This window comes from Oryx dammah, unplaced genomic scaffold (assembly GCF_014754425.2).
Source record: "Oryx dammah isolate SB20612 unplaced genomic scaffold, SCBI_Odam_1.1 HiC_scaffold_26, whole genome shotgun sequence".
Lineage (NCBI taxonomy): Eukaryota > Metazoa > Chordata > Mammalia > Artiodactyla > Bovidae > Oryx > Oryx dammah.
In genome coordinates, this window is record NW_024070210.1 from 73,647,238 (window position 1) to 73,663,404 (window position 16,167).

The window sequence follows — 16,167 nt, forward strand, 5'->3', positions numbered from 1 at the left end:
CCTTTTCTCGACTGTCATAACCTGTGGAATGAGGGGGAGACCCTTTGTTTGCAAACACAGTGTACGCCCAACCGATCATCAGCAAAGCCAGGCCAGACCTGCTGAGAAGCCACTTCATCCCGACCCTGGAGAAGCTGAAGAAGAAGGCCATCAAGACCGTGCAGGAGGAGGAGCAGCTGCGAGCTGACAGCAAGGGAGACACGCAGGAGGCCGAGCTGCTCATCCTGGACGAGTTTGCTATCCTCTGCAGAGACCTCTATGCCTTCTACCCCATGCTCATCCGCTACGTGGACAACAGCAGGTACAGAGGTGCCTGGGCAGGGCTGGCCCCCGATGGAGGGGTGGTACTGGGTTTTGTTACAAGCGAGAGAGGGAGGTCACGGCTGCCACCAGCAGCGCCCCCCAGTCCACCTCCCAGCCTGCATCCTGCTGTAGGACCTCTGGGCAGCGCTTTCCTTGCCCAGTGGTTCTGTATGGTCAGTGGTATGGCCACCCAGTCCGTCCTCACAGGCCGCTGAAGAAGGGCGGCAGCGACCCCTTCCGCCCCTCTGCTCTTCTGTCACACACTCATTCAAGAGATATTCCTGACTGTGTGCCAGGCACTGTTCGAGAGCACAGGCAAGAACACTACAGAAAAAAAGATGTTGGCCCAGGGAGCTTTCACTCTGGCAAGAGAGTGGGATGAGCAAATGATAAACAAAGTACTTAGACATTTACAATATACTTCCCTTTGTACTTGTATATTTACCTATACACTGTAAATTATACAAGCAAAGTAAATGGAATCAGGAGTGCCAGGTGGCAGTTTCAAAAGAATATTACTGAGAAGGTGACATTTGAACACAGACCTGAAGGAGGTAAGGTCAGAAACCATGTGGATCTGGGGAAGAGGTCTGTTCCCAGGAAGAAGGAATATCTGGTGCAAGCCCTGAGAGAGGGATGGGTGGGGATGTTAGGGGATCACAGGGAGGCCAGAGAGAGAGGAGTTGAGGGGTGGGGAGAGCAGCAGATGCTGGAGCGGCCAGTTTCTCTCCAGGGGGCTGACGGTACAGGGCTTTTCCTCTGAGTGAGATGAGAGGTTGGTGCAGTGTTGAAGCTACGCTGTGATGTGATCTGTCTCAGTCTTCAAGCACAGTGGTGATGGATCAGGGCAAATAAAGGAGGTGGGGAGGCTGGCTGGGAGGCTCACAGTGGCCCAGTCAAGGGCTGAGGGTGATTTGGAGTTGACAGAGCAAACTAGTGGTGCCAGGACTGGGGCAGAGAGGGATGGGGCCACTGCTTAGTGGGACTGGGGTCTCCTTTCAGAGTCCTGAAAATGCTCTGCAATTAGATAGTCATAGTGGTGGTCCAACACTGTGAATGTACTGAATGTTGCTAATGAGTAATTTGACATGTATGTTACTACAATTTAAAAGAAAAAAAAAAAAGAGTTGGTGGTGGCTGGGGCCAGGCTGGTAGCAATGAAGGTTGACAGAATATGTCAGATTCTAGATCCAACATCTTAAAGGTAGAGCCTTGAGGACATGCAGACTGGAAATAAGAGAAAAGAGATGAGTCAAAGATGATTCTGAACAAATGGAAGGAGGGAGCTCCCAACAATTAAGTTGGAGGGGATTGTGGATATGGAAGTTTTGTAGGGGAGAATGAAGAGATCCCTTTCAGACATGTTAATTTGAGTTGCCTCTTCAATATAAAAATGAATATGGGCAGTTACATGAGTCCAGAGTTCATAAGAGAGGTCTGATGTGGACCTAAGAATTTGAGAGTTGCCTACATATTGGAGAAGGAAATGGCAACCCACTCCAGTGTTCCTGCCTGGAGAATCCCAGGGACGGTGGAGCCTGATGGGCTGCTGTCTATGGGGTCGCACAGAGTCGGACACGACTGAAGCGACTTAGCAGCAGCAGTAGTAGTAGTAGTAGTACATATTGGTATGTGGTCTTTGAGAGCCATGAGACTGAAGGGGATAAATAAAGGCTTGAGAGGGAGAGAGAAGCGTTCCAAGGACTGATCGCTTGTACACGGGTCAGGCGGGAGAGAAGGAACCACGAGTGAGACTGAGAGGAAGCTACCAGTGAGACAGGAGGAAACCAACAGCGTGCTGTGTCCTAGGTACCAATTTCACAAAGGATTTCCAGGAGGAAAGAATAATGAATAAATGATTGGTGACCTTGACAAGAGCAGTTTCAATAAGGCGATGGAGTTGAAGGCCTCTTTGGAGTAGGTTGGAAGAGAATAGGAGAAAAGGACTTGGAAATAGCACTACAGACAGCTTGTTCAGGGAGGCGTTTGTTTTTAACTATTTTGGCTGCTCTGGGTCTTCTGTGCAGCGTGCTGGCTTTCTCTAGCTGCACTGCACGGGCTTTATTTGTTGCCATCTTATTGCAGTGCGCAGGCTTCTGTAGCTGTGGTGTGTGGGCTTAGTTGCCCCACAGCCTGTGGGATCTTAGTTCCCCGACCAGGAATCGAGCCCACGTAGCCTGCATTGGAAGGCAGATTCTTAACCACTGGAACATTACGGCAATCCCACAGGGAGTTTCACTATAAAGGGGAAGAGAGAAGTGGGCTGCTAGCTAGATGCAGAATAGGTTCAAGAGGAGAGTTTTTAGGATGGGAGACTTTTCAACTTGTTTCTTTATGAATGGGAATGAGCCACTGGAGAGAAGAGAAATTGATGAGGTAAGAGGGAGAGAGAATTTCTAAAGCAATGCATTCAAACAGGCAGAGGATCCACCTGAGATCGTTCATCTACAGTGATGGGCAGGAGGGCAGGGTGCATGGGTGCTGCTGCTGGCAGACACACAGACAGACACACACACATGCACACACACACCCAAATGTATTATGGCTGGCAGTCTGTAGGAGTCCTTTTCTGGTTGCTTCCATTCTCAGTGAAGTAGGAAACAAGAGCATCAACTGAGACGGAGGGTGGGGAGAATGTACTTGGAGGGTTGAGGAGGAAGCAGACGATCTGGGGCAATGGCTTTGGCAAGTAGGGGGAGTGGATGGACCAGAGGAGTACACTATGGTTGCAAGGCAGCATCAGTGGCCCCACTTGAGATCTGTGGTCGTGGATTTAAAGTGGGACCATCAGCAAGTTGTGTTTTTCTCCAGCCAACTTGGCCGCCATGTACAGGCTGAGACTAGGTAGAGAGTTGGATTTAACCCTGGTTGGAGTTTTGCAAAATGAGTATGATGAAGAAAAATGGGTTAGGGCATGAAGGTGTATATAATAGGGTAATTATAAATATTGATCATGGAATTTAAGCTGAATAAGGATAGTTAGATCATCACTGATTCAAGGGACATGATTTTGAGCAAACTCTGGGAAATAGTAGAGAACAGAGGAGCCTGGTGTGCTGCAGTCCATAGGGTCGCAAAGACTTATCCACTAAACAACAACAAGGAGGAAATGAAAGCACAGGAACCTTATGTTCGTGAGCAAGCCAAGGAACAAAGAACAGCTGGTCCCAGTGGAAAGCAAAAACCAAATAGATATTTTATTAAACCACACCTTCCCAGAGCTTCAAGACCTAAAATGAAAGTTTGGAGTGGCTTAATTTTAAAATACCCCATCGTAGATACTGAAAAGACTTAGAGACATTTGGGGGAACACTGCTAACTTTTTGAGTGGTATGCCATTCTGTCATGGGCAAGGAATAGGTCTGGATATGCCTATTTTAGCATTTGTTTCATAAGGTAAATTATACTTACTATTTAAAATATCTACTTAAGATTACTTATATTTAGCTTTGCAGAATGAACATATGCACACTGTATAGGTGTATGTGTGTATATAATTCCTTAACTATGGGCAATTTTACTCACTTTCTCAAAAGAAATCCTGCTCTCAGCGTCATCATTTTAGTCATTTCCGATAACATAATTATGTTAGCAGGTTAGCAAAGGAATTTGTCAGTCTGAGGTGAAAGCAAGAATGAGAGTAGAGTAAGATTGCTCCTGAAATAGCTCTCTAATTGCATTTGCCGCTATTGACAATCAAGACTCAAGACAGAGTGTGTTCCACTTACGTAGTATTTGAAAGTTGCTAAAAATGACAATGTCAGAGAGTCTTTGAGATCATCATTAATTCATTCATCCCCACTTTTCAACCTGTTCTTCCCTGAACACCAGGGAGCATTAAGGCTATCTGACCCTCACTTATAAATACTTCCTTCCTATGTGTGTGCCTTTACCTTCCTTGAGTCCTTTCTTCACCCTAAAGAATTGGCTGGCTTGGAAGTACAGGACTGTGGACTTGGCAGGAATATTAGAGGTCAGCTCATCTAACTGGACAAATAAATACGCCCTTCCTTTTTCCTAGCGGTGCCTTTCCCTCCTCTCATTATCCACCACGGTTATGGACAATAGACAAAGCTGGACCTGTGCGTGCCTTCCCGTTCTAGCGTCAGACATTTCAAGTCACTTTTTTCAACTCCTTCTCATTCATTTTTTTCTTCTAGTTTTATTGAGACATAATTGACACAAAGACCTCTGTAAGGTATGCAACAGAATGGTTTAACTTACATCCATCGTGAAAGGCTTACCACAGTAAGCTGAGGGAACATCCATCATCTCACACAGGTACAAAATAAAAGACAAAAAAGTCTTTATTCCTTGTAATGAGAAAACTTAGGATTTACTCTCAACAACTTTCATGTAACATACAGTGTTAATCAGATGAGTCATGTTTAACCTTACATCCCTAGGACTTATTTATCTTATATCTGGATGTTTATACCTTGAACTGCCTTCATCCAATTCCCCCAGCTTTGAACCATGTTGAGTTCAGATCTGTAACTCCTATCAGCTCTGCTTTTGCTCTTTAGAGCCACAAAACTACTCCAGTCTCTTCCTAAGCAGCTCTTTAAATATTGAAGAGAGCCATCTTGCCCTGTCTTCCCTTGTTTTCTCTTGTTGTGTTAAATCTTTGTACTTCCTTCAGCCCTGTCACAGCAGTGTGGCAGGTCTCTCTGACATCTGAATAGAAGTTTCGGTGGGTCAGTGATCAGTCTGACAATGACCCAGAAGGAGTGAGAGTTCCAGGCATGCTGTGGTCATAGCCTGATAACTCAGGCCTCCATCTCCTCAGGCCAGGAGCTTAGAAATCAACATAGGTTCAACAAACCTCTCTACACAAATCAGCTTCTCAGCTTCGTTTCTGGAAATCAGAGACACTGAACAGAAACTATTTGGAGTGAAAACTCATCTCTCAAACTGTTGAAGGGAATCCAGGTAAATCCTGTGCGGTGACTGCCTCAGGCTGAATCCTCTACAAAAGGCTCAGGCACGAGGCACAGATAAGCTCTTAGGGCTTAGTCAGACAACCTGACCATGAATACAGAAGCATGGCTTTACTTTCTTTCAAAAGCCTGATAACTGGCTTTACTTTCTTCAAAACCCTGATGACTTGCCATTTTGAAAATAGCAGTCTAACTCTTCTCACTCTTGCCTTTCTCCAAGATTTTATTCTCCTGCTTTTTGTTTCTGGTTTACCTCTAAATCCAACCTTCTTCCCCACCTACAGCCTTGCATTTCTCACCTGTCTTTTGGCAGCACGGAGAACAGATGATAAAAGAAACCCACATGTCAGTTAAGTACCTCCGAAAGGATCAACTGTCTGAATGTTGAGAGATCTTGAATTCTGTGGAAGGCTGGGAGCAGCGGGGACAGAGCCTGGTTACTTCATTTGGGGGTAGGAAAAGATTCGGACACAATGGAGAGGCAAGGTTGGAATCTTCTGCCCTCCTGCAAATATTGTCTTAGTCTGGTTTGAGAGGAGCAGAGAATTTATGTGCCTGCGAGAAAGCATTTAATGGTGGGTTCATATGACCCACCATTCTGAACCTGAAGAAGGACCCTCACTAAAAACAAAGAGTAAAAAATCCGTCTCTTGCAAGAAGGATGTTCAAAACAAAATTCACTGAGCTGAAAGCCAAGATAGCCAAAGCTGCTGCTTTCTCCTGTGAGCAGACGTTCACCTGATGTTTTGTTTTCAGCGTTCCTGCATGTCACATTCCCTGTGGCTGGACTTTTCCTCGGCAGGGTAGGATGTGTGCCCTCGTCTCTTCCCAGTAGAGGCATAGGGCAAGCCTATAAAGCTCATTTAAACCAGAACTCGGCAGAAGGAACAGCTGGTACTTCTGATAAAACTTGACACTTGACTCTGAAAAATCAATATGAAAGAAATCAAAAAGCATTACCAATCTCAAGCCTCCAGTTTGGATTGCATTTGGCCCCTAGTGATGGATACCTTATAGAGTAGCTTAAAGTAGAAGTTAAATCTCACACATAAAAGAAGTGCAGAGTTATCCAATCCGTGGCCAGTGTTGTTGCTCCTCACCCCTCTCTCTTCCTGTCCTTAACATTGACTTCCATCTTCAAAGTTACTTTATGGTGCAACATGCCAATTAGAGTTTGAGCTGTCATATTTTCATCCCAGAGAGGAAGTAGAAAGGCAGGAGGGCACCTTTAGCTATCTGATGCTTTTTAGAGAGCTTTTCCAAGAGGCTTATCCAAAACTTCCTCTTCCAGCTCATCAGTCAGAGTGCAGTTCCACAGATGTCCCTCAGGGGAGGCTGGGTAACGTGATCTTAGCAGCACACAGTGCCACCCAGGGTAAAATGGGGGTTTCTTCCTAAGGAAGAAGAGGAGAATAAATGTGGGGCAGGTCCCCTGTAGTATCTACCTATACAACAGAGGCTAGTTGAAGTAGAAAAGAAGAAAGATTAAACAGAGGCATCCGTGAAGCTAGAACTCAAGCAGTAAGGAACTAAGGAGATGAGAGAGTCGTCCACGGGTGGTCTTGGCCTTACGAGTCTTTACTTTCTTCCTTAGCCTAGTAATGGGCAGAATGGGCAGAAGGTACAGGCAGCTCAGGACAACTCAGTCTGATATCCCAGGTATAGGGAACTGGCTTTTGATAGCTATTCCCCGGCAGGCACGAAGGGACATGGAGTTTTTTAAACCATTCATGAGAGCCACAGTTTTCTTTAAGAAAGATGATACTCAATTTAACTCCTAATGCATTACTTTACACAGATATTTGGAAGTGGCAAATCATCCACCCCTTTCAAAATATAATTTCAAATGTGCAAGATGATTCGAGGCAAGACAACTTTTCAGTTCAGTCGCTCAGTTGTGTCCAACTCTTTGCGACCTCATGAATTGCAGTACTCCTGGCCTCCCTGTCCATCACCAACTCCCAGAGTTCACTCAAACTCATGTCCATCGAGTCAGTGATGCCATCCAGCCATCTCATCCTCTGTCATCCCCATCTCCTCCTGCCCCCAGTCCCTCCCAGCATCAGAGTCTCTTCCAATGAGTCAACTCTTTGCATGAGGTGGCCAGAGTACTGGAGTTTCAGCTTTAGCATCATTCCTTCCAAAGAAATCCCAGGGTTGATCTCCTTCAGAATGGACTGGTTGGATCTCCTTGCAGTCCAAGGGACTCTCAAGAGTCTTCTCCAACACCACAGCTCAAAACCATCAATTCTTCGGCACTCAGCTTTCTTCACAGTCATACATGACCACTGGAAAAACCACAGCCTTGACTAGACGGACCTTTGTTGGCAAAGTAATGTCTCTGCTTTTCAATATACTATCTAGGTTGGTCATAACTTTGCTTCCAAGGAGTAAGCGTCTTTTAATTTCATGGCTGCAGTCACCATCTGCAGTGATTTTAGAGCCCCCCCCCCCCAAATAAAGTCTGACACTGTTTCCACTGTTTTCCCATCTATTTCCCATGAAGTGATGGGACTGGATGCCATGATCTTCATTTTCTGAATGTTGAGCTTTCAACCAACTTTTCCACTCTCCTCTTTCACTTTCATCAAGAGGCTTTTTAGTTCCTCTTCACTTTCTGCCATAAGGGTGGTGTCATCTGCATATCTGAGGTGATTGATATTTTTCCCGGCAATCTTGATTCCAGCTTGTGCTTCTTCCAGCCCAGTGTTTCTCATGATGTACTCTGCATATAAGTTAAATAAGCAGGGTGACAATATACAGCCTTGACGTACTCCTTTTCCTATTTGGAACAAGTCTGTTGTTCCATGTCCAGTTCTAACTGTTGCTTACTGATCTGCATATAGGTTTCTCAAGAGGCAGGTCAGGTGGTCTGGTATTCCCATCTCTCTCAGAATTTTCCACAGTTTATTGTGATCCACACTGTCAAAGGTAGTGACTAAATTCTATTGTAGTTTAGCCTTCTTGCCACCACTGTGAAATTTCTTAACCTAGGCTAGTATTTTAGATAGGGAATTTCCAAACCATTTCAGAGAGCAAAGGAGTATTGGTCTCTGCACGTACACTTCAAATATCAGTGAAAAATATTCTTACAGATTTCATTCATAAAAGTGGCTTTGAAACGAAAATAGGTGAGGCCTGAACTGTTTATAGAGTACTCACAATTTCAGAGGCTTGACAGTAACAGATGTCCACAATAAGATCTCACAGTGACCAAGACTTTCCTGATCTTGCTAACCTTGTGGATTAAAGGAGGCTAGTCACAAAACTAAGAGTGTAGCTCTAATCATCTCTTCAGTTCAAAGGACAAAAAAACCCCTACTTTTGACCATTTTGAAATGTTGATTTCTAATGTCTGTTTGCTAAGATAAACCTGGCATCTTTTAGTAAAATGGAAATGTTTCTTGTAGGTCCTTCAAACATACCTACAACAATTGCATGTCTGTATCTAAGCATGCGAGGAGTATATTGTTATTTAGCCTGTCTGAAGGATGCCTTTGGTGGGGATGCAGTTTTATCTGGATAACTGTGTGCATCTTGTGTTGGTATAATTTTTAGAGTGTGACTGTTTCAATCACTGATGAATTCCACATGTGTACTCATTTATCTTTCGCCTCAGATCTAACTGGCTCAAAAGCCCCGATGCAGACTCTGACCAGCTCTTCCGCATGGTGGCAGAGATCTTCATCCTGTGGTGTAAATCTCACGTAAGCACACACGGGGGCCCTGGGCTTGGAGTCTGCGGTGAAAGGTACACACCTCGGAAAACTTTCTTGTAATGTTTGCTTTTCTGTTCCCCCCACTCAGAACTTCAAGAGGGAAGAGCAAAATTTTGTGATTCAGAACGAAATTAATAATCTGGCATTTTTAACTGGAGACAGCAAAAGCAAGATGTCGAAAGTAAGTCCATAGAAATCAATTCTGAAGGCTCTCCAGCCTTGAACCAAGCTACATGTCCTGGGTGTGTGAAAGGATAAGCCCCTACTGTGTTCAGGTCAAACCACACAAAACCAACAGTCTCCACTGTTGTTTCTTTGAGAATGAGCCAGAAGAAACTGCTCTCAAATAAGCATGGGCATCACATTTGATGAATAAGTAGCTGCTTTGTGTGTCAAAAAGTTTGTTTTGAGATGTGCCTAAGGCATTTGAGAGGTCTGCAAAACCAAAGCTGCTCTTACTTTTTATAAAGTAGAAGTACTTCCTGTGTAGAAAAGCTACAAAAATACACATGTCTAGAGCCACCTTTTAATTAGCTGTAAGGACATTACTTTGCTTTGAAGATGTTGTTGGCACATATTCTTATAATGCACTCATTTTCCTCCTATCTGGAACTTCTAATAACTGCTTTATTTCAGCTGTGCTGACCTCTTAATGCCTTCTATTTATTTTCCATACAAGTTGCACTCAGAAACCCAAACATTTATCCATCCCACTATAGGAAATGTTTGAAAGAGGACATTCCAAACATCTGTCTAAAAACAAAGTCAAAAAAATAAATAAATAAATAAAAATAAAAAATAAAAACAAAGTCACCTACAGAGAGGGGTACAGCAAAAATAGAGGAGGGGGAGCTGGCCCCCCTGCTCCTCCTGAGTCAGTTCTGTACAATGAGGCTTTACCGTTTTATGGGAGAGAATTCTCAGACACACTCCTTCAGGGGTATACACAAAAGCAAGGCTTACTCAAATGCGCTGTTTGATTCCCAGCTGTTGTGGCTCACCTGAACTCTCTTCCCGAGAAGTGTCCCTTGACAAGGGTTGACTATATTGTCAGCTGGATGTGACATGTGACACCTGAGTTGTCCATCTCTCATGGCTGGTACAGTGCTGCCTTTGAGAACCAGGAAGGTGGAGGTTGCATGGGGACCTCTCAGAAGTGAGAATCAGTTCTGGAAAGACGATAGTCATGGGTTGATAGTGAAGCCCTTGGGACATCTTTCCAAATAACCATTTGCGATAGAAGATCTTTGTATGCACAGCTCCAGACCAGGGACTGGTATGACACCAAAAGTGAAAACTTCAGCACCCAAAACTTCACAAAGTGTGTCTAGCTCTGGTCAGCTGCAGTCACTCTGAACTTTCTATCCCTTCCATCTTTAAGCTATATTGACATTAACACTTCTTCCAGCATCCAAAAATTTATTCTGAGTTTAGAATCTGATGTATGCTGGTTAGTAAAGTTTGATAAATAAAATTGTGCACTTACAATGCAGAGAGATTAGTATATATATATTCACAGTCAAGAGGAATCTTTGCTGCAAAGGGATCTTACTTAAGATGTATCCTTTTGTGCTTTAGATAATTTTTATTTGATTTTCCAGAGTTTATTTTGCATTCAGCTTCTGGAAAACAGCTACTTGTGTGAGGTACAGGAGGAGGGATATTTTCAGACTCCTGATCTCTGGACATCTGTCCCTCAGTTCCTCTGAAGACTTTTCTTACAGTCATTGCAAGCTCTCCTTTGACCCTGCTCGCCTACAGAAAGTCACTGATGCTCAGATTCCTTGCTTCCTTCAACTTGGGGGTAGATCTTTTGGCCTTTGATGGAACCAGGTAGCATCCATTGTTATTGTCAGTGGATGACAACAAAGCAAAGGAAATGACTCTGATACAGGGATTTGGATCCCAGATGAGCAGAAATAGCAAAGATATCGTAACCCTCTGGTGATGTGTAGATACTCAGGGTCCTTGGGTTTTCTCTTGGAAAGAGATGAGGTGACAAAGACCGATGTCCTAAAACTAACCTACTAACAAACTAACCTGAAATTGATCATTCGCATCATTGAATGAGGAAGAGAGCACAGTAGCCTTGTCAGAAGATAGAGTCAGAATTCAGGTGGAAGGAAGAAAGAAAATCAGGGTCTTTGGGTGCATCTTCCCTGCTGGTAAGGTTAGTCCACAGGAGCAAAGGCTTTCCTTTCATTTCCATTGACATCGTATGCCAGTATTTCTCTGAGTGATGTTGGAAAGGGTAAAAGTTACAGTGTAATGGATGGAAGGACACTCCCTAGATGTTAAATAACATTTGCTGTATTCCTCAGGGTAACAAATATTCATATTGTTCCAGTTGCCTCAGTTGAGACACAAAGTGTAGTAGTAAACAGAACTAGATACCAAAGGAAACAAAATCCCAGCTTGGCTTTATGATGAGTATAAGGATGACCTTGCATCATTCACTTAACTTCTCTGGATCCCAGTTTACCAGTTTGTAGAATGGGCTTGAGCTTACTGCCTGACTTCTCCCAACTCTACTGGTATGCCCTGTTAAAAAAACTAAATTTTAAATGCATCTCTTGAATTGAATAATATTACATAAATACAGCACATTATTTCAGATAGTGCGATACCATGCCTCCAAAAGACAGTAACCCATAGCTATTTCTGGTATTTTTTGGATGTAAAAGTACTGATTGAGAGGATGGGGAGAGAGTGTTCTCTTTAGTATCAGCTGAATCCCCACTGCCACCCTGAAATGAGATGTTCTCTCTTCTACCTGATCTGAATAGTCACCTGTGCTTGCTTTCATCTCCTCTCTTAATTGAATTCTGGTGTTGTATAAATGATCTTGGCCTCAGTGCATATGGCAGAGATGTGTGCTGGAAAGCTGCATACCCCCACACACCACACATGCCATTGCAGACAGAAAGGAAGTGGAAAAAAATATACAATGGGCCACACTGTTCACACTTGACTAATGGAAGGTCATTTCAAAGATATGTCCTTTTTCCAGCAGTGAAAGCACATTTTGAGGAGAGCTCACTGTATATTTTGTTTATATAACACTGGTTTGCAGATATGTCAAGCTGTACATAACTGAGCTGAGCATGTGTTTTTTGTTTTGTTTTTAAACTTGTTTTGTTTTCTGGAAAAATGGCAACAGCTTCCTCAGAGGGGAATGGTAAGTTAGAACACGTTTAGCCCAAGAAATGTCAGTTCCTTGACCAAGATTATAAACAAAAGAGTTGTGATGCAGGAAATATTAGGGTGCCTCATTGTTTAAAGCCTCTCCACCCTGTGAGTGTGATTTCAGTGTACTGAGAAAGGACAGGGACATGCTGAAAAGACATCTTTAGGCTCCTCAAGGTTGCAGAATGACATGTGTGAGCTTGCTTCTTCCTCCTCAGTGACCCCCCAGTTGGTCACTCACCTGTCTCTCATTCCCCAACCCCTCCACCTTTTCTCATTTGGATTCCCTTTGTTCTTGCACTTGTACAGTTCAAGTGCTTTTTGTCTCTCTGCCCACCTTCTCTCTCCCACTTCCTGTTCTCCCTTTCTTTTTCTCCAGCCTTTCCCCCTGCCATCCACCCCTCACCCTCCACCCCCGGACCCCCACCCTGCCTCCCCCCTCACTTCCTCTCTCTGTCCTCCCTGCCCCCACCATTCACTCCTCTATCCTTCTCTCTTCTCTTACAACCCTCCCTCCTTTGTTCTCTCTCTCTCTCTCTCTCTCTCTCTCACACACACACACACACTTTCTCATTCTCAGACTGGCTTCTGGAAATTCATCTTTCTCTCTACTATCCAGTGTAGACTTGACTGGTCTCTACCTCCCTTACCCTCTCCCTGGGAATGAGCGCTTCATATCGCACACCTCTGCCCTAGTTCCAAAGCCTCCCTCCACTCCTCCAACTCCCTTTCCCTTAAGAGTATCTGTTTTTTCCTTAATTTCACACATAAATTGGCTATTTGATCATAAACTATTAGTGGTTAAGTGTACAGAAATGAAGTGATTTTGAATGTATAGGAATTTCTAGATTTGTTTGTAAAATGAAAAGTTTCAGCTAACATTTAAAAATAGATTAAAATATAGTGAGCGAGCATGCACAAGAGAGAGAGCATTTCAAGCATTAGGGAAATGCACTGAGTTAACTAATCTTAGCAATATCTGAGGAAAGGAATAAAATTAGAACTTATAGCATGTAGGAGCCTTTGACCTAAGGTATATTTGAAGGTCACAGCACAAGAAGGGAGATGCCCCATCCTTTGGGTCATGAGGTGACCCTGAACCACCTTGAATATTCCTAGAGTACGGTTTTAGCAAACCTTTATTTAGGGGAAGCGCATACATGGCCCCTTAACTCAGTTCTCCTCACTCTTTTTGTAACCATAGATCTTCTGGTGGTGATAGTGTGGTGGGTGGAAGGAAGAAAGAAAATCAGGGTCTTTGGTTATGTGACAGATTGTTTGCAGCCCACCCAGGTGACAGGACGGAGGGGGAGGAGAGAAGGCGTGCAATCTAAAGAGTCACTTGGGTAGCCAGATCGGAAGACCATCTGGGTCTGCACACTCCGGAATGTGTGCAGAGTGTCACACACTCTGGAATGCTGGTCTCTGAGATGATGTACTGCTTGGTCTGGGTGTAAGTCCTTTCGATCCAATTAACCTCCATCCTAACCTCCCACCCCCTCTTCATGCCATGGTAAACTGGCTTCCAGAGTGGTCGGTTTTCTGTCGCGCTGGCTAAGGCATGGGGGTGGAAGAGCTGTGACTAACATGCTTATGCTTTGGACCCCTGCTTTCACTGACTGACTTCTCCTTGTTTCTTTTCTCTTATCTTTCCACACAGGCCATGCAAGTAAAGGTACAGGTCAAATGCATGACGTGTCTTTTCTGTCCTAGTATTAGAGGGGCCAGACTCTGGCCACCTTCTGCACTGTGATCACCGTGGGGGTGGTCCAGAATGGATTTTCCCACTTGGAGGTCCCCCAGGCCTGCTCCAGGGAAGACAACTGCCTGTCAAAGAGTGAATGTAGGCCTACCCACCCTTGGAAGGGGGAAGCCGGGGAAGCCAGCCAAGCCTCGCCCTATCCGAGGTCTCCTTGCCATCTCTGCTCCCTTCCCGGCTGCCCACTCTGCAGCCAGCACACTAACAGAGATAGGGACACTGACCAGGGCTCTCAGTGCCCAGGAGACTCCTTCCTCTTACCTACCGTTAGTGGTCCCAGCCCTTCCACACTATACATATCTGGCTCTTGTGGAGGACTCCAAAGAGTCAGAGAGTTTTCCAAGGATCAAAGTCAAGGATTTGAAATCAGCAAGCATTTGAAATAGCCATGTTTGCATAAAATGTGCACCCAGTGGAATAAACCCTGGGACAATTTTCTAATATCCTATACAGGTTATTGCTTGGAAGCATTTCTCTTTCTCTCCATTAACATATGTCTGCTGCCACTGTCCCAAGACCTTTGCACCAGGTCTGTAGCAGAGACAGGGAGATGTGCAGGAACCAGGTCACATGCAGTTCTTAGTAAAGAAAAATGGAGCCATGGCCAGGCAGATGTCAGTCTGGATGTTGGCCCGGACTCAGAACTGCTGTGTGCCCTTAGAAAAACATCACTTAACTTCCCCAAGCATCATGTTCCCCTTTATATAATTGACTTCTTGTTATCTCAGCATTGTTGGGAAGATTACAAATGGTTTATCTAAGTACCAGGCACATTGGAGCCGTATCATATATACAGCATATATAGTTAGAACAACATGAGATTGGCCAAAGAAAATAGCAAACAAGAAATTATTTAAATTGTATATCAAATCCACAATTTTGCATATTTGTTGTATATGTATATTACTATTTACCTCTTATATAATGTCCATGTAACTATACCTCATTATATACATATATATTATATATTATAATATATATTATATATATATATTAAAAACTGGGTTCTATCCTTTATGGACAATTTGAGGTATTTTCAAGGGTGATTTAGACTTAAGAGTTTTGCCTTAGGCACAACCTGTAGAATTTTATACCTAATACTAGAACATCTAAGGAACCCAGCAAGCTCTCAGTAAAGGTAGGAATTTCTGTAGGAATCAGTTTTCTAGCTGTGTGACTAGAATACAAGACACTTTGTATCTTGCCTCAACCCCACCCTCCTACACTGCACCCTCCCACTGCTGTCCTGGATCTGACCTGTTGTTCTGGAGCACCAGACACAAGTAAGAGTTGTCTGGCAGTATTGGTCAGACTGGGTTTTGCCGGCCAGGGATTTCACTGTGGTTTCTGCCATGTAACCACTTGAAGGCTTAGCCACCACAAGCTGGGTAAAAGAAGTCACCTCCGTTTTGAGAATACCTATTAATAATACTCCACCATCACACTTTGGAAAGTAAACAGATTGGCGCTAAGGTGGTGTGATTCTGAACCTACTTGGTCTTCTCTCAGAAAACCAATCCTCCATAAAGCAAATTCTACTCCAGCCAGGGGCCCCAGGTCTTACATGCCATTTTCAAAGGAGAGGTTTGGCCTCTCAGCGGCTCCCAGAGCGCGGAGTGTTTGTGTCATTGGAAGCCACTGTGCAATTAGAAGGATGCTGCAAACACTCACGGGCACCTCATAAAGCAAAAGCTTTAATAAGCCCCAATTCTCCCCCATCATGGACCCTGACTTCAGTCTCTGCCTCTGGCCTCACAGCCCTTCCTCACTTCCAGCAGGCGCCCACTCAGCTGGGGCAGAGTCCAGCGATGAGGTACCACGTGGGCAGGGTAGAGCCTTGTTTTCCTGGGCCCAGCCACATCCACCTTCTGTGGTGGGTGCAGAGGGGCCTCAGTTGGTTGCCTGGGGCTGCCACAACCCAGTGCATTGGCCTCTTCTTGCAAACCTCCTACTTCGCTGGATAAACACCCCCGGAAAGGGTCCAAAAAGTATAACCAAAGGAGGGCGGACTCTCCCAGACTTCGGTGGTTCCTCTTCATCTCTCTGCACTGTTTCCCCTAACTTTGCCCCAGCCAGATCCCACAGCAGCCCTACCAACCTGGGCGGTCCCGTTTTCCTGCGGACCTTAGGATGCCTGTGCCCCAAACTGCTCGCTCCAGCCCTGGCCAGGAGCTAGTATTCTAGGACAGATGCTCTCTCACTTGTTTACTGCTGCCCACCATCAGGATTCTCAGTTCTTTTCTGCAGTCATTTTGTCAGT

At 44.5% G+C, this 16,167-nt stretch overlaps 1 protein-coding gene across 1 annotated transcript in view; it reads left to right on the plus strand.

The window, feature by feature from the left end:
• The window catches only part of RYR3 (ryanodine receptor 3), a 573,948-nt gene that overhangs the window by 506,316 nt on the left and 51,465 nt on the right, over window positions 1-16,167 (plus strand). The window contains exons 67-69 of the mRNA XM_040227012.1: window positions 61-301; window positions 8,863-8,950; window positions 9,051-9,143. Coding sequence (XP_040082946.1) covers window positions 61-301; window positions 8,863-8,950; window positions 9,051-9,143 — 422 coding nt within the window. The remainder of the gene's footprint in view (window positions 1-60; window positions 302-8,862; window positions 8,951-9,050; window positions 9,144-16,167) is intronic.